General features: G+C 54.6%; 6 protein-coding genes across 6 annotated transcripts; 3 read left to right on the top strand and 3 right to left on the bottom strand.

Moving 5' to 3' along the window:
* Positions 1 to 1,498: 1,498 nt before the first annotated feature.
* Positions 1,499 to 7,685, top strand: B0H18DRAFT_1125328 (uncharacterized protein; the record flags this gene model as incomplete). The annotated part of the gene is made up of 38 exons (XM_048035004.1): positions 1,499 to 1,787; positions 1,840 to 1,948; positions 1,997 to 2,033; positions 2,093 to 2,192; positions 2,242 to 2,426; positions 2,479 to 2,495; positions 2,550 to 2,682; positions 2,731 to 2,765; positions 2,814 to 2,881; positions 2,980 to 3,359; positions 3,413 to 3,535; positions 3,584 to 3,625; positions 3,678 to 3,863; positions 3,919 to 4,059; positions 4,110 to 4,134; positions 4,184 to 4,228; positions 4,261 to 4,336; positions 4,398 to 4,593; positions 4,646 to 4,788; positions 4,841 to 4,964; positions 5,017 to 5,041; positions 5,092 to 5,240; positions 5,292 to 5,447; positions 5,504 to 5,576; positions 5,632 to 5,711; positions 5,758 to 6,091; positions 6,145 to 6,311; positions 6,363 to 6,383; positions 6,433 to 6,499; positions 6,552 to 6,566; positions 6,620 to 6,723; positions 6,779 to 6,852; positions 6,904 to 6,913; positions 6,966 to 7,019; positions 7,068 to 7,122; positions 7,178 to 7,519; positions 7,578 to 7,601; positions 7,651 to 7,685. The coding sequence occupies 38 exons, from the start codon at positions 1,499 to 1,501 to the stop codon at positions 7,683 to 7,685; spliced, it is 4,239 nt and encodes a 1,412-aa protein (XP_047886749.1).
* A 356-nt stretch (positions 7,686 to 8,041) lies between these two features.
* Positions 8,042 to 9,609, top strand: B0H18DRAFT_1125327 (uncharacterized protein; the record flags this gene model as incomplete). Its single annotated transcript, XM_048035003.1, has 3 exons — positions 8,042 to 8,065; positions 8,124 to 9,093; positions 9,158 to 9,609. The coding sequence occupies 3 exons, from the start codon at positions 8,042 to 8,044 to the stop codon at positions 9,607 to 9,609; spliced, it is 1,446 nt and encodes a 481-aa protein (XP_047886748.1).
* A 1,159-nt stretch (positions 9,610 to 10,768) lies between these two features.
* B0H18DRAFT_122504 (uncharacterized protein) lies at positions 10,769 to 11,737 on the bottom strand. The gene has a single exon (XM_048036732.1). It carries the CDS (start codon positions 11,562 to 11,564, stop codon positions 10,965 to 10,967), a length of 600 nt encoding a protein of 199 aa, XP_047886747.1. The 5' UTR covers positions 11,565 to 11,737; the 3' UTR covers positions 10,769 to 10,964.
* A 3,114-nt stretch (positions 11,738 to 14,851) lies between these two features.
* B0H18DRAFT_1044105 (UbiA prenyltransferase family-domain-containing protein) lies at positions 14,852 to 16,747 on the top strand. The gene is made up of 9 exons (XM_048030704.1): positions 14,852 to 15,136; positions 15,195 to 15,347; positions 15,403 to 15,520; positions 15,580 to 15,668; positions 15,720 to 15,819; positions 15,878 to 15,914; positions 15,976 to 16,218; positions 16,276 to 16,421; positions 16,474 to 16,747. The coding sequence occupies exons 1-8, from the start codon at positions 14,992 to 14,994 to the stop codon at positions 16,351 to 16,353; spliced, it is 963 nt and encodes a 320-aa protein (XP_047886746.1). The 5' UTR covers positions 14,852 to 14,991; the 3' UTR covers positions 16,354 to 16,421; positions 16,474 to 16,747.
* Positions 16,748 to 17,489: 742 nt separating this feature from the next.
* Positions 17,490 to 18,655, bottom strand: B0H18DRAFT_1125324 (uncharacterized protein; the record flags this gene model as incomplete). The annotated part of the gene is made up of 5 exons (XM_048035002.1): positions 17,490 to 17,606; positions 17,662 to 17,724; positions 17,777 to 18,290; positions 18,347 to 18,427; positions 18,489 to 18,655. 5 exons carry the CDS (start codon positions 18,653 to 18,655, stop codon positions 17,490 to 17,492), a joined length of 942 nt encoding a protein of 313 aa, XP_047886745.1.
* A 2,069-nt stretch (positions 18,656 to 20,724) lies between these two features.
* B0H18DRAFT_122441 (uncharacterized protein) lies at positions 20,725 to 22,206 on the bottom strand. The gene is made up of 5 exons (XM_048036731.1): positions 21,903 to 22,206; positions 21,777 to 21,841; positions 21,454 to 21,729; positions 21,236 to 21,392; positions 20,725 to 21,182 (listed from the first exon to the last, which is right to left on the bottom strand). Exons 1-5 carry the CDS (start codon positions 22,123 to 22,125, stop codon positions 20,851 to 20,853), a joined length of 1,053 nt encoding a protein of 350 aa, XP_047886744.1. The 5' UTR covers positions 22,126 to 22,206; the 3' UTR covers positions 20,725 to 20,850.
* Positions 22,207 to 22,358: the final 152 nt, after the last annotated feature.

The raw sequence follows: 22,358 nt of genomic DNA, 5'->3' as shown, positions 1-22,358 counted from the left end.
CGGACTCCGAGTCAACGTCGTGGTGTGAGCGCTGCCACGACGATAGGAGATGCCAAGGGACCGCGCGTCTTGACGGAAGTGGTGTGCGGCGAACCGCCCCTGTCAACGCGCCCTTGTCATACCGGTGTGCGAGGATGGCGAAAGACATACCGAAATGGATAACGCTGATCCACCTTTCCGCCGGACCCGTCAAGTTGAAGGACGATCCGCCAGGCGACCGCCAGATCGCCAAACACGTGTACGCAAGCGGTCTAGGGACGGATGTCCGCTGTTCCCTTAGCAAGACGCCGCATAAGTAGTTAGTGGTCAGTACTCGGTCGCTAACAAAATACTGCAGGAGCCAGTCTAAGAAATGGCTAGTGAGGTCAACGACGTGAGAGGTCGAGTCCTGGGTGGGGATGCTACAACTATGTCACTCTGCAGGAAGATATATTACAACCAACCTGCAATAGTAAATAGTTACGTCTGCTATTCGGAGAAGCAGGATGTAAAATCGTACCTATCGGGCTGCCGGTGCAAGTACGGAGTGTACTTACCGGTCAGTACGTCCTACCGGTAGGATGACTGTACCATTTCGGCTCGGCAAGAATACCTGACCCGGAGTTACCGACATTTTGTCAGCCTGCCCGGGCGGCTATGCCGCTACGCGCCCATAATACTGAATGAGAATGCACGCCCAGTCCGCAAGGATGGCCCGCCAATTGATCGGACTGCACATGGTGTGCAATATCGTGCCTTTACAACACAGCGAACAGCGCAGACGCGAAGGATGTTACGGGGGGACTGGGTATCTTCTGGGTCACCTCGGTGCGACACGCCACAGGTCGGAGTCTTCCAGTTATTCAGAGGACGCGCACAATTCAGACTCAGATATCAAAGTACAGTACATGCGCTTTGGTGACACATTGGGGCGGAGTTTCAGATGTGGAATGGTCCAGTCGAGTCCTTTACAGCAACGTTGTTGACACCACACACAAGATTATTCGACTCACAACCTCGCATGTGGGTATTTTCGTTCGTCGCAAATTGGTCGCAAAATACCTTTTGTTCTCGATGACTAGCCTTGGCACTCGCTCTGGGCTGCGGGATCAGCGCTCCGGTGTTCGTCGCGATGATGAAATGAACAAGTGAGCGGTGCTTCATGAGTGCCATCGCACTGTTACCGCTGTCCCGGGTTCAGCAGAGTCGCCATGTAGGGTTACAACATGTTCACTCTCGGTGAGTTCCCCATCACTGTCAGGGTCGGACAGACAGCTGGCAGGAATTCTCCGTCGTGCAGTTTGGTGCGATCTAGCGCGCGGTACTTACTCAGTCTCCGGCAACGTTTCCGCACTCCAATACCCGGCTGACTATTCGTTTGCTGCGAGGAAGGCAGCAAACGTACCATGGTTCCATTTCGCTCCACGGTAGAGTTGGACGTAATCCAATACCAGGCCAGTGGTTTTAGCCCGAGCATTCGCGCGATTCTTCCAGATTAGTTCTCGACAAGCTACTAGGCATGCCCGACCCAGCTCTCAAGACGGACACCGTCGACGAGGGCATCGCGAAGGCGACCTTCAATGAGGTATCTCAACGGTTGTCTATGCAGGCCTCAAGCAGCGCGCAAGACGAAGACATCGAGAAGGGCGGGGAAACCACTTTTGACCTTCGGGAGTACTTGGTCTCGTCCAACGATGCTAACCAGGCAGCCGGAATCAAGCATAAGCACGTAGGCGTCGTTTGGGAGGATCTTCAAGTCGACGTGGTCGGTGGCGTCGGTCACAAGATATACATACCGACCTTTCCTCGTACGTTCAGGAGATTCGGTCGAGGATGTGCTGAGACTCACCCAGCTTCTAGTTGCAATCATCGCATTCTTCTTGACGCCGCTTTCATGGATCAAGGCTTTCCTATACCGGTTCTTTCCTTCACTTCGCAAGCAGATTCCGACGCGTACTGTCCTGCACAAGTGAGTTTTGAATACATCAAATCCGCACGTCTCTGACCCCGATACTAGGTCCAGTGGCTGTCTCAAGCCCGGCGAGATGTGCTTGGTGCTTGGAACACCAGGCGCTGGGTGTAGTACGTTCTTGAAGGTCATCGCGAACCAAAGAGGCGACTATGCGAAGGTTTCCGGGCAAGTCCAGTACGCAGGATCGAGGCCACCGAGATGCGCAAGCATTACAAGGGCGAGGTCCTCTACAACCATGCGGGTTCGTGATCTGCGGCAGTCCACTGGCTTATCGACTAACTCTGATGTAGATGACGTCCATATCCCTTACTTGACGGTGTCGCAGACCCTCGGCTATGGACTGAGCATGAAGACGCCAGGTCCAAAGGGACGTGCTCCGGGGACGTCGAAAACGGCATTCAACAACTCGTTGAAGAACGCATTGCTCAAAATGCTTAACATCTCCCATACGGCAGACACTCTTGTCGGAAACGAGGTCAGTCTTTTTCCTGGGCAAGTCTTACTGTTGGCTGACGGCTTTGGTTCAGTTCGTCCCAGGAGTCAGGTACGTTCGAGTGCGAATGAAAAGTCGCGCATCTAGAGCCTAATAATATTGTAGTGGTGGAGAGCGCAAGCGCGTCAGCATCGCCGAAATGATGACCACCCGTGCCCGCGTTCAGTGCTGGGACAATTCCACACGAGGTCTAGACGCTTCGAACGCCACCGACTTTGTCAAATGTCTGCGCATCTCGGTAGGCGTCCCCTCATTTGTGCTGAACTCTCGGTTGACGTGAGTGTAGACCGACATTCTCGGGCAAACGACTTTTGTCAGCCTGTGAGTGCTTCGCGGATCCGCTTCTTTTCGAAAGCTGACATCCCACAGGTATCAAGCCGGTGAAAACATGTACGAGCTATTCGACAAGGTCCTCCTGCTGGACAAGGGTCGTCAAGGTTGGGGCAAATCTTGTTCTTGATCGCCAAACAGAGCTGACGTCTTCCACAGTGTACTTCGGGCCACCATCCGAAGCACGTGCATACTTCGAAATTAGGATACAAGCCTCTACCGCGCCAGACCACCCCCGATTATCTCACCGGTTGCACGGATCCGCACGAACGCCAGTTCGCTCCTGGATATTCTGCTGTCACCGTTCCCTCGACTCCAGACACACTCGAAGACGCCTTCTGCGCGTCTCCCATCTGGCACAAGGAATCGGAAGTGTTCTCGCGTTACAAGGGGGAGACGGCAGGGGATGCGAAGGAACAGGAAGAGTTCCGTGCGGCAGTCGTGGCTGAGCAACACAGGGGAGTGTCGAAGAAAAGCCCGTATACCATCAGTTTTGTAGCTCAGGTCATGAACATCTGGAGACGCCAGACGCAGGTTATTTGGCAGGGGAAGTTCGGCCTTGTCACAGGTTTCTTCTTGACGATCGTGAGTGCCATTTTGTCACTCCGGAAGGTATCGAGCTGAATCATGTGTCGTAGGTTTTGGCCATTGTAACCGGTGCCGGATGGTTCGACCTGACTCTTGGCGCCGATGGAGCATTCACACGTAGCAGCGTTATTTGGACGACGCTCTTGACGTCCTGCCTGATGGCGTTCTCTGAAGTATGTACGATCTCTTCATTCGCAACACTCATTCTGACTTGCGTGTAGCTTCCTGTCATCATGTTCTTCCGTCCCATCTACGAGAAACAGGTGCGCACAGGGCGTATGCGCTGGGGTAACTGACGCTTACATTCGTGTACAGATGTCCTATGGCCTACACCGTCCTGGCGCGCTCCCGCTTGCAAACACGCTCGCAGACATGCCGTTCTCGGCAGTGCGTCTGTTCCTCTACACCATGATTATCTACTTCATGACGCACTTGGAACGGAGTGCGGGCGGCTTCTTCACGTTCTACCTCTTCAACTGGCTCGCCTTCCTCGACATGCAGGTATGTGGCGCAGACGCTGTCGTCTTTGTAAAAGGATGCTAACTAAGACATACAGGCGATGTTTAGATTCTTCGGACTGATCACGGCAACACACGACGCTGCTTTCAGGATCACGACGTTCTGCATCGCTCCGATCATCTTGTTCGGAGGATGGATGATTCCGGTGTTCCAAATGAAGCGATGGCTGTTCTGGATCGTGAGTTTCTCCCTGTAGAGGTCTATAACAACCCACTGAATCTCTTCTAGTCATATCTCAATCCGATGTCTTACGGTATTGTTCATAGTGATGCGTGCTTCATAGTTTATTGACCCCACTGCAGCATTTGCGGGATGCATGGAGAACGAGTTCATGCGCATCAATGCAAGTGCACACCATTGGTTTCCGCTCAGGCTTCAGTTGATCTTTCGATCCAGTTCTCTTGTGATGGCTCCTTTGTCGTTCCACGGAATCCGCCCGGTTTGGACAAGTACCCGTCAGTGACAAGGCTTGTAAGGACTCATTAGTCACTTTCGCTGACCGCATTATCCACTCAGGACTGGACTTGGTTCGAATCAAGTCTGTACCTTATTCGGAGCGTTGCCCGGCGACCCTCAAGTTTCTGGGAAAGCATATTTGCAAGCAGCTTTCGGCCTGGATACCGCTGACATCTGGAGGCGCAACTTCCTCGTGCTCTTGGGATGGTTCATCTTCTATCAAATACTGCAGTACCTTGCCATCGAAGGTCGACCGGTAAGACAGACCACAATTCCACGTCACTCATGACTGAACTCTCCGTTTATAGGTTTTGCATCGAGGAAGCGGATTCCGACTGTTCGTCAAGGAAACGCCGGAGACCCGCGCCTTGAATGAGGCGTTGAAATCGAAGCGAGATGTCATCCCAGAGAAGGACCAATTCCCAAGCGACGATGTCTCCAAAGTCTCTAGGTTTGTGATGATGTCGTATCAGAGACGTGGGTGTTCTCATGGTGTCGTTCAGCCAGGATCTGGGACAAAAACACGCACTTACCTGGGAGGGGCTCAGCTATCACATACCTGTTCCGGGAGGGCAACGTCAGCTTCTCCACGACTTGTATGGCTACGTGAAACCTGGAACCCTCACGGTATGCGCTTCGAGTCTCCGTAGATGACGCTGCTAATATTCTACGTCGGCAGGCCTTGATGGGTGCGTCAGGAGCTGGTGAGTTTGGATCACAGCAATGACTCCACCGCTACTAACAAATACACAAGGCAAAACTACTTGCCTTGATGTCCTCGCCCAGCGCAAAACTCTCGGTGTGGTTTCCGGCGACATCTTCGTAGACGGGCGGCCTTTGGACTCGAGCTTTGCTCGTTCGACAGCATACGCGGAGCAAATGGACGTGCATAACCCGACTTCGGTGACGAGCTACGCATCCTGAAAGAGTCAATTGATTCTCACATTGTTTCAGACTGTCCGCGAGGCTCTCCGGTTCTCCGCGTATCTGCGGCAGCCGATGAACGTGCCCAAAGAAGAGAAGGACATATATGTGGAAGAGATCATCGACCTTCTAGAGCTGCAGGACCTCACGGAAGTGATGACGATCTGCCTCAGCCAGGAAGCCAAAGTCGGTAGCAGGATCTCAGACCGTCGCATGCGCCTGCTAATCGACTGTGTTTGAAGAAACGACTCACCATTGGCGTTGAGCTGGCTAGCAAGCCGGAGTTCCTTCTCTTCTTGGATGAACCGACGTCAGGTGCGTTGGCATCGTCCTACTTCTGCGCCTCGTCTGATAGGCATCGTGTCTACAGGTTTGGACTCGCAGAGCGCTTGGAACATCGTTCGCCTGCTCCGCAAGCTCACTGACAGCGGTCTCCCCATTCTGTGCACGGTAGGTTACACATCGCACACTCCCAGTGGTACTCATCCTTCTCCAGATCCACCAACCGAGCTCGATGCTGTTCCTCCAGTTCGACCGGCTCCTCCTCCTGGAACGCGGAGGCTATACGTGCTACTTCGGTCCCATCGGCCCAGACGGTGCAGTCCTCCGGGACTATCTGGCTCGCAACGGCGCGCAATGCCCACCGAACGCGAATGTGGCTGAGTACCTGCTGGACGCGATCGGTGCTGGCGTCGCGCCTCGGATTGGCGACCGCGACTGGACGGAGATCTGGGCGGAGTCGCCTGAAGCGACTCAGGTCATGGCGGAGATCCAGGAGATCAAGGCGAAGTCCCTCACACACAAGGGCGGTGCGGAGGACCACGCAACATGTGCGATCGTGTTGCTTCCTCTAGCGTTGCGAGATGAACTGACATGCCTATAGATGCCACACCGTTCTTGTACCAGCTGAAGACGGTTACTCGGCGTAATGCCATCGCAATCTGGCGTTCGCCGAACTACATCTGGAGCCGACTCTACGTGCATATCTTCGTCAGTCTGTGGGTCTCTCTTACGTTCTTGCAACTCGGCAACAGCTCGCGCGACCTGCAGGTATGTCGTTCGACGCATGGCTCCTTTATACCTGCTGATGGATGTCGCCAGTATCGAGTATTCGGAATGTGTGTACCATGCCTCCCTGCGATATCGTAGACCCCTGATTGCCTTGCAACAGATTCTGGGTGTCCGTGCTTCCTACAGTTCTCATTCGCAAGTGGAGCCGATATTCCTCTTCAATCGAAGTACGTTTCTCGGCATGACGAACCTGTTGTACGCTAATCACCTATTGCTCAGGCATCTTCATCAGGGGTATGTCCTCACAGATGCGACGGATGTAACACTCTGCTGACTTCGCGTGACAGAATCGTCCGCACGAGTCTACTCGCCGGAGGTCTTCGCCATCGGTCAGCTACTCGGTGAACTGCCGTATTCGATCTTGTGTGCGATCGTCTACTGGGTCCTCATGGTAAGACTCGGTTGCTCTTTACATTGCATTGCAGAGCCGCTGACGACGACGAAAGGTGTATCCTATGGGCTTCGGTCGAAACAACTCTACAGGGATTGACGGGACTGGTTTCCAGCTGCTCATAGTGATGTGAGTGATTTTATGCTGTTGACATCGAATGATGTTGAATTTGGATCGCAGATTCATGGAGGTAAGATATAGATTAGCTTCGAATGCACTCTGGCGTTGACGAATGCTCTCAGTTGCTTGGTGTGACCCTGGGCCAACTCATCGCATCACTGTCATTGAATCTCTTCGTAAGTGTCCCTACTGAATCGACCGTACACGGGACTCATCCCTCGAAGCTCGCTGTCTTGTTCAACCCCTTCATCGCACTCATTCTCAACAACTTCTGCGGAGGTACGGCATTCCTTTGTCAACTGTCTAGCACTTCATTCACACTGCTACGGTGCAGTCACGATACCGTACTACTCTCTAAACCACTTCTTCAAGTCGTGGCTCTACCAGTTGAACCCGTACACGCGGACGCTCAGCACGATGCTTTCGACGGAGCTGCACGGACTGCGCGTGACCTGCAAGGCGGACGAATTCGCTATCTTCAATCCGCCGTCTGGACAGACCTGCGAGGGATGGGGCGCCGAGTTCGTGAACACGTACGGCGGCTACATCGACAACCTGCAGGACTCCACTTCCTGTCGGTATTGCCAGTACGCCGTCGGGGATCAGTTCTACGAGCCCCTCGACATCAGCATCCACAACCGGTGGCGCGATGCTTGGGTATTGTTCGCGTTTGTCGGTGAGCTGCTCGTTCCGTTGACTGCATCTGGAAGTACGTACTCAAGTCCCGCCTTCAGTGTTCAACATGCTAGCTACAATCGGTGCGTAATCAGCCACGATGTATCTACCGTCACTCACAATTATTTCCAGTGGTATCACGGTACCTAAGATACAACAAACGCTGATCGAGGGTTAGTACAAGCTTGATGCACTGGACAAGGAAAAGGCACGACAGTTACCATTGACGACGAGGAAGAATATTTTGCGCCTCATTGCAGTAATAGACTAGATAATCAATTGATCTTGTTGGTTTGCTGGAAGACGATGTGTACAGCATGTATGTGAGGATTAAGAGTTTAGTCTCCGAATCCAGCGCCTTGACAAACTGCCGCAATGGCCCATGGGCGCCTCGAAGAATGCAGCGAGGAATAGATTAGGGGCATGGACGTCCACTCACCCAAGTACACGCCGTGATCTGAGTGTACTTGCTCATAGCGAGTATATCTACGTCGCATACTCATAGGGTGCGAGTGCCCCACTTATGTCCGATCTCCAGCCTAGTAGTGTCGGTCATCCTGTTGACTCTTCCGTCCATGATCCCGACTGATGCGCCGTTCACTTAGCATCTTCCTCCTTCTCCCGACGTCTCACACGCACAACTCACGCAATGGAGTGCCGACGGGCATACCAATGTCGGTCAGAGCAGTGCCTCTGAACAGAGCAATGAGGAAGCCAGCACCGATGAATGGATCTACGAGGATAGGAGGGTCGGAAGGGTCTTCAGAGGCTGGCGGGACGCACGTTTTCAGGGAACACTGGCCCTGGCCCTCTCCGCTCGGATCCCGCTCGAGGTCTTCGAGCTCGTTATTGACGCGATGATCGGTGATCAGCCCGCATTGGCCGCGGCGGCGCTGGTCTGCCCAATGTGGTATCCTCGCGCGATGCAGAACCTCTACTATGCCGTCGAGATTCGCAGTCGCACCAGCTTCAACATGCTGTTCAAACAGTGCCACGCGTCACCAAGCGTCAAGCAGTGGCTCGCGAGCACATACCGGCTACTGGCCGACGAAGAACATCACACCCTTCAGGCACTACCATCCGCACTCGCTGGTGTGATGCCTCGTGTACGCATTTTTCACCTCGAGCGTGGAGACCGTCGCTTCATCCGCACAGACTTCTTCCTCGCCCTGTCGAGGTTCAAGTCTGTCAAGTCGTTGACGCTCAGCCGTTGCCTATTCAACAACATCACGCAGTTACGGCAGATTGTATATGCCTTCCCCCAGCTTACAGACCTCACGTTAGATGTTGAGATCGCTCAGCAAGGCGCTGCCAGCTACGCGGGAGCCTCGCCATTTTACCCATCGTCTCACATTCGTCTTCGATCCGTTGAGATCGACGTGCGCCAGCAAGAAGCCATGGCGATGTTCCTCGTCTGGATGACGCACTCAGGCCTCTGCACCTCACTTGCGGATCTGAAAGTTTGGTTGGTCTATCCCTCCGCGACATGGCAGATGCCCCTTAACAACCTCCTCGAAGCGGCAGGGGCATCGTTGACCCGTTACTGCGAGATACTTTACCATGACGATGAAGACTGTAAGATCATCTTTGTTTTGCTCATAGACTTCGCCGCTGATCATGATGTCCATGGAAAATGTAGATACTCACAGCAATCTGTCGCAAAACACCTCACTGCGATCCTGGGACTTCACACTGCAAGCCATTCAGCACATCCGAGTTCAAGACAAGGGGCCTCGTGCGGCGTGGACCCAAGCAACGGACGAGTTACATGGTGTCCTCTCCACCATCCGAAGCCATCAGCTCGAGCACATCGCGGTCCGCATCACACCCCGTTTCGACGATGACATTCTCGCTCCTCAAGAGCCCAATGCTGTCCTAGAGGCACTCAATCTACGGGACCTGCACGAGGTCATGAGCCGGCCATACTTCGACGCATTGCAGGATGTCGAGGTGACGACGTACCTGAGTCATCGGATTAATCATATTTTGGATGTGGTCGTATTCAGGGAGAAGCTCGAGACCATCTTCCGTGGCTTGTTGCAGCCATGGTCTGCTCGTGGCGTAGTCGCCGTCACCTACAAGCACAGTTGATATCGTCATCATGAGTAAGCCCATTTACCCACGCACACACAGGCACACGTCCGTCTCACTCGTCTCCCGTTCAGGAATTCCGAGTCAGCAATACCCAGGAGTCCTCATGCTGAAGACGTGGCGCGTCGTCCAGACGGTCCAGACGGAGGTGGCGGCAATGCGGCCTCGTCCGAGTACCGCCCATACGGGGCGCGGGTCAGTGTGAGGGATTGGTTGTTAACAAGCGGTCACGGTCTGCCTCCCTATCATATCGGCCGACTCACTGAGTAGAAGGACGGTTTGGAGGTGACTCTGTTTTGTTCACTGTATCGATTGAAGATTCATGCTTCCAGTTGCTACGATGGCTGAGATGTATTGCGCTTGGATGAGCCTGAGGACCGAATGTACTACTACTAGCTATACATCAACGATCAGTACGATGAGATATAGAAAAGAAAAGAAGGAAGATGTGTATTGCTGGTCCCTACTTGATTCACCCTATCCAACTACGCCTGACACTCACATTGCTCCGGCACTCACGTACTTGTACGTATATCGACCGCGGCTGGGATGTCCCGCCCCGGATGCCCATTATTCACAGTTCGCCCGCCCACTGTACAGACGAGCTGTTCCGTCACCCCCCACAACTTCATCAGGGACATGCCTGTGTACAAATTGAGCGGCTGCTCTGGAAACAGCAGGGTAAGACATTGCAAGCGTTCCCCCAAGACAGCATCTCGACGGTTACACATGGTGGTGATGATGGACTCCGCGATCGCGTCCGACTCGTTTGGCTCCTCTTTCGTCGCAGTGTTCTCGAATGTGATCTGCGTCAGCTTGGGCCACGGCAAGGACGAATGGTGCAATGCACATCACGGCGGCTGAGGCTAGGTAGGAACGCAAAAAAGGCGCATTTGGACCACCAGCGTAGAGGTCTTGAATTCGTGGGAACAGGGTGTAGAGCCTCTTCCAGTTCCTGGTAGCTGAGCTATGAAAACCGGATCCGAAGGGATCATCATAGTTCTCATGACCCTTCACGTAGATGTGCAGCGCCGTAAGCGATGGGGAAACACCGTGCCCAGGTCGTGCATGACCGTGAATGAAGACGTGCTGTATTGAACAGATGTCCTAAGGCGCATGAATAAGTGACCGACTGAGTACCAGCGGAAGGCTCTTTCAGCGCGGATGCCAATACTTCCAGACGATCATCGCTGATCATCGCTGTTACTGTTCGAATCGCAGAGAATACGGGCATGAACGTCTTGTCCTCGGGAATAACGCTCGCGAAGGACGTTTTCCATAAGCTAGGGTTATGCGTGAGTCGCTCGAGGTCATCCTCATCGAAGTTGGAGTCCATGTCGATGTTGATGTCGATTTCAACCGGGACGGGAGAGCGAGATGCGCAAGAAGATATGATATGCCCCCGCGTTCACGGAAGTCCCTGAAATTGAGTTGTCGGAGATGCCGCATGGAAACGATGGGTCGGCGACCGACGGTAGCGACAGCCCTTGACTCGGTTTCGAGGGAATCAGTGTGAGATCCTCCAGAGCTGGACAGCCTTTGAGTAAGTCGAGGTATCCGCTCCATGTCTCATACCATAGATCCTCCAGAGTGAGCGATGTCAATGAGTGCGCATCGACGATGCTCGCTACTGGTTCGATCGCGCGGAGCGTCAGGCATTCCAGCTTTGGAAAACGATCGCCGCGGATGGCAATGACTCCGGGCCAAGGACTCGTCGGCGCAGTGTCCGGCGGCAGCGTGTCATCGATGACGAGAGAAGATAGCTGCTCCATACGATGCTCGACATAGGGTTGAAAGCTGTATGTATACAGATCCACGAGTCGGTCGAAATGCGGAGCGAGTACGTTCAGGAGCCGGGCATTGTGGGAAACGGCCGTGCACGCAACTGGTGTAGTAAGCGAAAGGCTTGCCCCATGCGATCGGCGCAAGCAGGTCTCGAGGACCGGGAGCGGCATACTGGTCGTGACCTCAGTCCAAAGGGTCGGAGAGGAGACCGCAGTGAAGTACCAGTGGCGGCAGATCAGTAGTATGGTGACGAAAGACCAGTGAGGAGGACAGTCGCCCCACACGATCTGCAGGATTTCCGCGAGCAGTTCATCGGGAATCCTATTGATCGGGATTCCAGGTTGAGGAAGTATCCGATCTTGAATATGATCCAGGTCCGCGGAGCCATAGAGGCGTGAAAGAGGGTGTATCGCATGTCGACATCATCGGGAAGGGGCGATGGAATGCGGATGCCATCCAGCCTGAGCTCAGAGGCCATCACACCGCCTTCTCAGACAGCAGTGCCTGTAGGGCTGCATGAGTATAACAGTCATGGTCGATAGACCCCTCGAAGAAATCGTACCAGTCTCGCTATATCTATGGGATCCCGGGTGGGAGTGCCGGCAGGCTGAAGGAGCGGCTCCCAGACTGTTGGCGGTCGCCTTTGATTCTGAAGCTGAAGGTCGCGTCACGATGCTACAAACGCTTACTAAGCACGGTGCACAGTAATAAGAGGCGCCAGGGCGCGTACGCCCATTGTCATTTTTCCATTCCTTCAGGCCTATGAGGAGAACGTCCGTAAGGATATGTCGGGCCATGGTAGGCATTTCTTTCGCCATACTGTGCCTAATGATTGCCAGATTGGTGCCTGGCCGGCCGCATTATACTGTTCTAATAACAGAGAACACGCGCATGAACGACTTGTCCTCGGGGTAAGGCTCGTGAAGGATGTTTCCCATTATGTAGGATAATACACGAGTTGCTCGAAGCCATCTACTGGCAATACATCGAGCCTCGGAGGATCAAGATGTGATACCCGTCGCCCGTTACTGACCCTAAGCACGCCAACGACTCCGCCAGTGCTCGGACGTGTGGGACCGAGAAAGTATCGCTGGAGAGGCCAAGGAAGGTGTAGACGCACCTACTACTGTTGGTTTGGTGGGTCGAGCACCTCGCATGTTGGACCACCACCACGGTGTACGATCGGACGCTGGGTCGCGCAATGAGCATATTTCCGCACCTAGCGAATATGAGGGACGTCGCAGTGGTGGTCGGATCGAGTGGTCACCAGAGGCAGCGAGCCGTGCTGGCCAACAATCGTGTGTTGGTACATGAACCGAGTGCGGTCGCTATCATGATGTCCTGCTGAAGGATTCAATCGACGAGTAGTAGGCTCCAGTCCCATAGACTCTATTCTAGCGTGTATGCGTCGGCGTGTTCAGGGCCATCAGCAGCGGCGTGCCATGTTAATGCAGATATACTACCTCACTGACCTGCGCCGCGATCAGAAGTTGAAGCTTCTGAGGAAGAATGGTCGAAGGTCGAGTGTCTCACGTCGAGCGAATGGTGTGTGATCTCCTGGTAGCCCTACGGCCAGTGTCGAAGAACGTGTCCCGATTGTCAATGATGTGAGGTTTCCAGCTATCGTATATCGGGGGTGACATACCTCGCAAGAAACAGCGCCGACGGTGAACATGCGGTGGACGGTTACGATGAGATAGGCTCACCTAGTACTAGCTCTTCTATCGACTCCGATCGGCGCCAGGAGGTCAATACCCGGCACCCATGTACATGATACTTAGAGCTTAGTGAACAGGCAGAGGTGCTTATCGCCGTGGAACTGAGACAGCGCACTGGTAGTGTGTCTCTCGTCCAGCCCAAGGTCGTGGAAGGCTTTTAACAGCGATGCGTTTAATGGTACGTGATTCGAGGAAGACTGCGAGGACTCGCCTGAGGGATGAAGGGACGTTTCGGAGGTGGCACGAGCTGAGTCGAATGTGTGCGTCAGCTAGTCTGGACATTGAGCGGCGGAATAGTAGAAGGTATATTCGTTGGCACTGCAACCAATATGCCCGCATTGTGTCTGCATTCGTGCACGGCGAGAGAGGCTGTCGTTGCGGCTGCCAGTATGTAGCAGGAGGAGGACGTCGTTCGACTCGTTGCGGCTAGGAGGGACACCCGGAGGAGGAGGAGGAGGAGGAGAGGAGGAGCGGCTAGAAGGGACGGAAAAACTTCGGCGCTGACCAAAACGGCGATGCCGCTGGTTTCCTCTCGACGTTCACCAGCTCACCTCTGCGATCTTGCGCTGAACCCAACATGTTTGCTGGCTGGATAGGCTGGATAGCCTCTTGACGGGACACGGAGCGTTGACGAACATTTGCGCCAGCTCGACAACCCCCGCAAAAATCGGACTGTGAGCAGAGGATCGCCATGTGAGCTACCGTGACATCGTCTCTCCTGCTTCTCTGATGTTGTACCAGGCACTTCCGTACCGACGTACCCTTGCTTCGGCACCTGGACGTTTCGACGACATCGGACTCGGAAGTTGCTCGGAAGGCTTCTCTCAACGTGTCAAGACATCCCTTCAAATTAACTACAGGGTGGAGTTCGTGTACTCGTCACTACTGGATTTGGGATATCAAATCCATGCGCCGAACAGCCGGTGCGTCTGGACTTTTGACGCTTAGGACTTTCAGTCATGATTCCTTCGTTTCGTATGCTCTTACATGGGGGATTGGAAGAGCAGGTTTCGAAATATACATCGGCGGTTCTAATACATGGCCAATGTGTCTGAAGACACGGGGCACGAAGAACGGGAGAAATCTCTGACGCGACGCTGGTCACTGATTATTGCTCCCACAATTGAGAATAGACAACGCCACCGCGCCTCGCCCGACAGATGATGTTACCCCCGTAAGTTGCATTCTCTCGTCGTAGTTCCGCACATACTCCTGCCATTCAGATCCGATCATCTCAACAAAGACGTCAACTGCCTAGTTGAGTAAAGGGCCGCACACGGTGTAGCTGCTACTGTACGTCCGATATCAGCTTCTAGCAGCACATCTATCTGACCCACCTCCAGCTTTCAGGGTTATCTATGCAGTGGCTGAAGGAATCTGATTGTTGCATCTGGCGCGCGCCCGACGTGGGCGTGAACTTGAGTGATATGTCCTACCGCTCATCTGTGTCGTCGCACGTTGGGCATTCGGGTGTTGTCGTTCCTTCCGGGGTAATCCTCACTTTAAAACCAACGAAGTGAATGGTTCGAACGGAGCACGTCAACGGCGGACATGGATTCGGAGACTGCGGTACGCCTCGAATGCGCTCGCACGGATGTTCAAACAGCGTCCGAGCCTTGCCACCATACGTGCAATTGCCGTAGCCAGAACCGAGGACGCCAGCGGTACTCTTTTGCAAAGTACCAATCCAACAGGCGTCACAGCCCATGGCTTCCGAGGCGAAGCTCCACAACATCCGGAGGAGCGCGGACTGTCGTGTGTCCAAAACTTCCTTACTGGACGACGGCGGTTGCAAGGCCTTTGGCCAGTATCAAGCGCACGATCCAGCTCACTTATAAGCAGACGGTGACGAGTAATGTGCATTCAAGTTGTGCAAAACATGTCCGCACCAGCCCACTCCACGACGCCCCTGCTTAACAAGCAGAGCCCCAGTGCCGCCCTCAAGCCGCAATGGAGACTCTACTGGGAGTTGGCACGCATGCACAAGTTCCCCTCGGGTTCCATACTGGTATTCTGGCCATGCGGTACGCTTACATTCGGTGGTCTTTGCCTATGGATTCCATACTCATCTTGATCATGCAGTATGGGGATACCTCCTGGGTACGCGCGGGCACCCCCCGGATCTAACGACGTTCGTGCAGTACACGACCGCGTTCCTGCTCGGGAGCACGCTCCTTCACAGCGCAGCTTGCACTATCAACGACATCTGTGACCGTGATTTCGACCGTCAAGTCGGTAAGTGCCATGTCTCTTCACTTCTAGCTGCTCCGGCTGACGTGTTCTGGTATAGAGCGGACCAAGACCAGACCCATTGCCTCGGGCGCGGTCACGGTCTTCCAGGCGACGGTCTTCCTTCTGGCGCAGGTTGGGGTCTTCGTGTGGATGTTGACCCTGGTGAACCGTACGGCGTAAGCGCACCGTCTATCTTACGAACGAGCGCCCCTCACTGACCAATTACACGGGGTAGCTTTTTGTGCGGGATGTTCGGCGTGTTTCCGTTGCACGCTCTGTACCCGCTCATGAAGCGCGTCACGAACTGGCCCCAGGCCTGGCTAGGTATGTTTCAATCGCCGTCGGATGTTCAAGCAAGTACTGATTGGACGACAGGACTGGCAATGAACTGGGGTCTGCCGACGGCATGGCTGATGACCAGACCGGAAGATATTAGGTCTATCCCCATGTGGACGTTGACATTTGGCACATTCTGGTGCGTTACAGCCTGCTACGTCGCCTGAACACAGGGTTGGTCTCACACGTGTCTGCAGCTGGACCATCTTCTACGATACCATCTACGCCTGCCAGGTTTGTATATCCATCACGAATACGCTTTGCTGCCGGCCTGCTGACCATCCGACGATTGCAGGACCGGAAAGATGACGTCGAGGCTGGTGTCAAGTCGACGGCGCTCCTCTTCGGCGCGTACGTCAAACCTATCCTCAGTCTCTTCGGCGCGGTGTTCGTCGGCACCCTCGCGTACGCCGGCGCGGAGACCGGCATGCCTCTGCCGTACTTCGTCATCGGCGTCGGCGGCTGCGCGCTGCACATGATCTGGCAGCTGGGGACGCTCGATGTCGGCACCCCTCAGGACTGCGAGCGGAAGTTCAACGTGGGTTCTCCGATCTGTCATATATTGCGGATTCTAACGGGCGTCTTCGATATCCAGTCCAACGGTGACTTGGGGTATATTGTCGCTGGTGGCATGCTGGCCGCTATGTACACCCCAGACCTCCTTCAGTTCTGAGGGCGACCGCACTGACCGGATACGGTGTGCTCCTCGCAAGCTCGACATGGCCTACCACCTCCTTAAACGTATGCGGTTCGACGTTCACAATTTCTACTTGAATCACTTCCCCCTGTACAGTAGGAGTACTGAGAGTCACAATCTATGCCAAAGCAACACTCCGATAGCATGCAGCCTGCATAGCCACCTGACGCGAGCCGATCCTCCTTCATGCTTCAACACGATGTCACTCCTCTTTGGCGACCGCTGTCGCGAAAACCTTGGTATGGGCCGCAACTCGTTGAAGAACGTGCGTAGTGCCAGCGAAAACAAAGGTGTTGCCTACGCTGGTGGGGCTGAGGGCTTTGGGGATCACGACGCTCACGCCGGAGTGATTGCTTGGAGATAGAGGGGGGCATTATGAGATTCCTCGGTGGCGTTGATGTCCTATCCATGAACAAATATTAGTCGGCTGAGCATACATAGAAGACGTGAGGCCAGCTGATGCTATCTGGTCTGTTGTTGTTTGATATCACCGATGTTGTTCAAGATCACACTGTACGAGCTGACTCGCATCGAGATGCAGGGAAGACCAAACCATAAATATTCCATAAGAATATGACCATGCTACGAGTCGACGGTGTGACCACAAAGATACCCAACTAGTCCTGTACGAATCCACATCCAAGTCCCAGAAACACGAGCCCAATGTAAGACGCCAATATACAAGACTGAGAACCCGAGTACGACGAGATAACCAAAACCCCAACCGAAAAGAAGAGGAACCAGAGAAAGAAATAGTAAAAGGTAAGATGAGATGAGATGGGAAGGAAGAAGGTGTAGGGATTGCAAGCCAGACTCGCGGAATGCCCCTCCGCTCGCCTGACCCGCCCCGACGATCGACGAACCTCAGAACACGCGGGGGCATCGGTGCTCTGAGGCTCGCCGGCCATCGGATCCCAGTATAGTAGAAGAAGGAAGGACAGGACGGAACCACGAGGAAAGACCAGATCCCAGGGAGACTAGAACGCTACAGGGCGACCCGAGAGAGAGATATCGATACAGATAGGCTGGGTGGAGAACGATGCGGAGCGGAGCTGTGTGTGGACGGTCAGACGCGCGAGGAGGGATGAGGGGCGAGGGGACGTACCAGAAGCTCATGCGCCCCGCTTCGAGCCCTTCGACTTCTTCGAGGCCTTCTTCTGACCGCGACGGGTCTGACGAGGGCCGGAGGTAGGAATGCGCATGTCGCGGTTCCAGAGAGGTGCCGGGTCCTGTATATATTGTCATCAGCCTCCTACTGTGAAACATTGAGCGATCGAAACGTACCACGTGATCCGGCTCGTCCTCGACTACTAAGATGAACTCAGCGTTCACAAGGTCGTCCAGCAGCTGTCGAGGATGTTAGCGGGTGGGAACAGCGATGAGGCTTATGGAGACTTACCACCCACTCGTTGCCGTCGCTCGTCGTGATGAAGATCCTCCCGCTGCTGGTCCACGGCATGTTCCAAACGTGGACCACCCGGCGTACGCAGCGTCCGATGAATGGAAAGACGTGCGTTTCGACGACGTTATGAGGGTCGTGAGCGATCATCGCGGCCAAAATATGGCCCCCGATAACCAAAGAGAGGAGCATGACAGTACGAAGCATGTCCTCCGCGGGCTTCGAGTTGGCGGGCCATTCGCGAATGATCTCGACACGGATGTCGCCGCCGGCGATGGTCGCGTAGTCGTCGTCCGTGGGCGAAGGTGCATCGCGAAGAGAGGAGCAGATGATGCAGGGGGCGAGAATGATGTCCTTAGTACCGGTGTATCCGCTTGGTGTCTTGCGCGCCTCAGGTAGCGCTCCGGAACCAGGCGGACTCCCAGGATCGATGTAACCGATGTCGATGTTGGTCGTACCGTTCACGAAGGAGAGGTCCGGGGACCAGTCTTCGTCGGAGGGGGCGAGTTGACCGCTGTACGACGAGCAGGGGTTAGGGAGCGGACGCCGCTGCAAGACACGAGCACGCACCTTCGCCACATCCCAATGAGTGTGCCATCCCAACCCGTGTTGAACGAACCGTCCTTGATGCGAAGCAACGTGTGTCCGAGTCTGGCAAAAATAAGAAATAATGTTAGGATGTTCGAGGGCGACCAGGGGGAGCGCAACGTACCCGACGGGGTTGAAAACTGCATCAACGGTCTTGCCCCAGGCGGCGCAAGCCCTGTCGATGCCGGCGGGAGGCCTGAATGGCTGGGCGCCGCCGTCTTCGGGGCAGTAACCACTGAGGAGGGTGCCGACGCCGACAGAGACCTCCGCAAGCAGCTTGAAGAAGCGCATGGTGAGAGAGTAAGAGAGTGAGGTTGAGAGAGTGAGAGGCTGAGAGTGAGTCTCGAGAGGCGATGTGCGAGGGACCGCTGATGGGGGGAAGGGAGGGCGGGGCAGCTGTATTTATACCCCGCGGCGGGCGGCCGTATATATACTGGCGTGGGGCGCGTTGTTTGCGCGTTGTTTGTCGCATTCAACGCGATTAAGGTTTGCATTCAACAAAGTCACGTTAGTGAACAAGTGAAGTGTGAAGTGCGGAGTGCTTTCCTAATTGGGAGGACGGGGGTCGTTCGTTTTGCGGGTTGTCTCCTCCCCCCATCTTCCCCCGCACTCCCAATGAGCAGCACAGCATAATTAACATCACACGCACCATATAAGCACACGGCAGTACAGGCCTGGTCGCACAGACCTCTTGAAAAGCGCATATACGCGCTCTGCAAGTCGTCTGTGCAGCCAGGCGCAACCTGGCCGCCTTTGGCCATTTTTTCAGCCATCTGCCAGGGATTTTCGTGTTGACAGAGTACGAACGGATATATCACATGCTCACAGCGAGAAGTCGGCCGGCTTGCGAACCTGCTGGCAAAGGGCGGCGCAGATGACGAGCGGTGCGACCACTGAACACCCGTGTAGACGAACAGGCCGCCACTGCTGTGTTCCTGTGTGTAAGCACTTCAAAAGTCACTGCAGATGTGGTGGTAAATTCTTACGGTATGTTTTCTTTTCTCGTAGCCTGAGGCTATTCACACCGTCTCGTTCCACCTCTCCCAGATTCGTCAACTCGCTTCGGACTCCAGAAGAGACGCGAAGTGCGCAGGAAACACTCGTGACAGTTCGAGGCGGTACATGAAGCCAGTCGAAGTCGCGGGCCAGGGTGATGGTGGTGTCTAGGGTGAGTGACGAATAAGTGCGGAGGCAAACTTGTGTGGTAATCGCTTACGCGCGGGGTTCAGTAGCGATGTGATCTTCAGCGCTCGCTGCCTCGAGGCGCGGAAGCGAGCGCTCAGTCAACCGTGTCGACCGACTTGCTCAGCGCACCCACCACCCCAGTCACAGCTGATTCACTGCGCAAAAGCCACTGCCATCGAGCAACGGAGAACACCGCAATCAGACACGTGAATCGCAACCAAAGCACAACGCGGCTCGCTCTCCATTACTTGTCAGGCCAACGAACGACCGTGACTTCCAATACCGCATCTTGTTCGTCAACGTCCGCATTTTGGGGGCTTGTCAGCAGGCGTGCCCTGGAGATTGATGACATGCATATTGGTTCACGGAAAATATCACCACGTACGTCGTAAACAAACTCAGATTCCCGGGTTCAGAGAAACAGCATTCCATACCAGTTCATGCCCCCTCATTTGGTCTCCGAGTCGAGGAGACACTGGCTGTCTTCAACGCGACGCCTGCTCTGCATGCCGATGCAGACAGCGTCAGCATGGTATCCTCCGCGCCTTTTGAGGCCACCGTGACCACAGTACTCGACCGTGTGGAATGTCGAGACGACGCCGCAAAGTTGGAGTTGCTGTCGTGCGACTTCACGAGTGCACATATATACCGTTCACGCATGGTGTGCTCGGTCTGTCCGTCTGCGCAACGAATGCTTGTTTGAAGTGGCTCAGACGCGAAGCTGCTTTTGTGAAGGGGCTCAAGCATGTACACTGGTGCACACTGCGATTGCGCTATCACCCCTCGTTTCGGAGGTCTCATCGGAGTCAGCTCGTCGTGCTGTCCTTCGTGTCAGGTCCGGAAGGAGTAGGCCATCAAGTAGTACTCTCACGTACTACGTTACTGCAGCAAGTAGTCATCTGAACGGCTGCAGAGTCTACCCTCAAAGCAGCAGGTACTGGCCAGTTGCGTGTGCATTTGAGCACGGCAGACTGTCATTGTTGTCTGGGTGCGTAAATGCGGGTGTCTCGTCTTGCGATGTCCTTTTTGTTCAGCATCGGGGGTGCTGATGATTGCGCACATTCGCACTCACATGTGTTGCCGGTCGATGCGGTCTCCTCAGACTCGCTGTTTTGGAATTGCGGAGAGGCTGTTTTCGGAGCCGCTGAGATTGTGTTCCCCTTGTTCACCGAGGACCCAATGATGCAGACTGTGATGGATGTGCGATCTCCGCAGAGGCAGTGTCGGTCAGGAGCAGGGATTATAGCGAGACCATCATGACAGCGGCGTGTATCCAAGGTAGCCTGTATATACAACTCCACCTATTCTATGTCCCACCCGCCCTTCTCCTTCTCCGCCAAGTCTGCTGCGCACGACATTATCGCATCCTCGAGTGATCTCCACTTTCCTCCGAGTACCTCCGTGCTCAGCGACGTGTCCCACCTGATCACCTCTCTGTCCGGATAGTCCAAGCAGGCACCGTCGACTGTGCCAGGCGGTACGGGGCGGTCCGGGTATGCCTTGCGTAGGATGTCCCCAATCTCAGCGAAGGCAACCTTCTCGTGCACTGCTACTAGTCGCTTCCCGTGCGCGTCGGGATTCGTGATAGACTGCACGCACAGATCAGCCACGTCGTATACGTGGACGAACGGGACTAAGCGTGGATCGTGAGCACGTCTTGTGCACATGTGAAAGATGGGTACTTACAATTGACGACCGTGGAGGCATCCTTGATGCGCGGTGGGACGGCGATGAAGTCGTACACTTGGCCAAGCGAGGTGTCGCCTCCAGGAGGCCTCGTCACTGGATTATGAATTGGACCGAAAGTAGGCCCTGGCAGCACCGTCGTGAAAGTGAAGTTCGGCTGTATATGAATCAAGACCTCAGCCAGTGATGTCAGATGGTGGCGCATACGATGCCCTTACCTTGTGCGTCTGTATGTACTCCCAACATGCCTTGTCGGCACGAACCTTACTTCCACAGTATATATGAAAGGCTTTCCGAGGGTGGGACGGCTCCAAGGTGTGCGCCCATTCCTCCGACTTCACGTTCCAATCGTCGGGCGTGATCACCTCTGTTTTGGGGTCTTTGGCAGTCGCGATGAGCGTCACTATCGAGCTCATGTAGCAGAAGTGCGTGACGCTAGGCTCGGCACGCGCTGAACGTAGGATACCCAGCGATCCTTGAACTGCGGGGATGTTCTGAATGGCCATGAGTGCGTAAGCTCTGTACGACTAAGCTTACTTACATGTTCGTCAGGACTCTTAGCGTCCATGTGTACTGGAGAAGCGACGTGGATCACTACGTCCACTCCTAGTTCGCAACAATCCACTCAGTACGAGGCCAGTAACTAACATCACAAAAGCTCACGTACCCTTCATTGCATCATCGAATGCGTGCTCCGCGGTAATGTCCGCTACTTCTACTATCTCGAAGTGACCCCCGTAATGTGCGAAGGCGTTCCGTAGGAATGTCGTGCGGGAGAGTGAACGGATGGTCCCGCGCACGCGGTAACCCTGCTCCAGGAGCCGGACGGCTGTGGCGCTAGCGATGTGGCCATTGATACCAGTGACTAGAACGAGCGAATCAGGCGCCATGTCGGGTGCTTGGTGCGAGTCGTTCGTCGTAACGAAGTCGAGGTTTATAATGGAGACGATATCGAGCTTCAAGTTTTCGAGCAACAGGTGGGCCGCACGTATTGCTTGTCTATCCTTGCTGTGCGACGGGTGCTAACGCGAATCCCGCATCGGACTTAGGTGATCGGGTAATGAAGGGACACGGATGCTTCATGTCATCACTGTTACTGCATGCTCCAAATGGTGTGCCGTCC

Source organism: Fomitopsis serialis (genome assembly GCF_022376445.1).
Source record: "Fomitopsis serialis strain Sig1Antser10 chromosome Unknown B0H18scaffold_151, whole genome shotgun sequence".
Classification (NCBI taxonomy): Eukaryota; Fungi; Basidiomycota; class Agaricomycetes; order Polyporales; family Fomitopsidaceae; genus Fomitopsis; species Fomitopsis serialis.
Note: the sequence above shows the minus strand (reverse complement) of the source record. Positions and strands in the feature narration are given on the sequence as shown.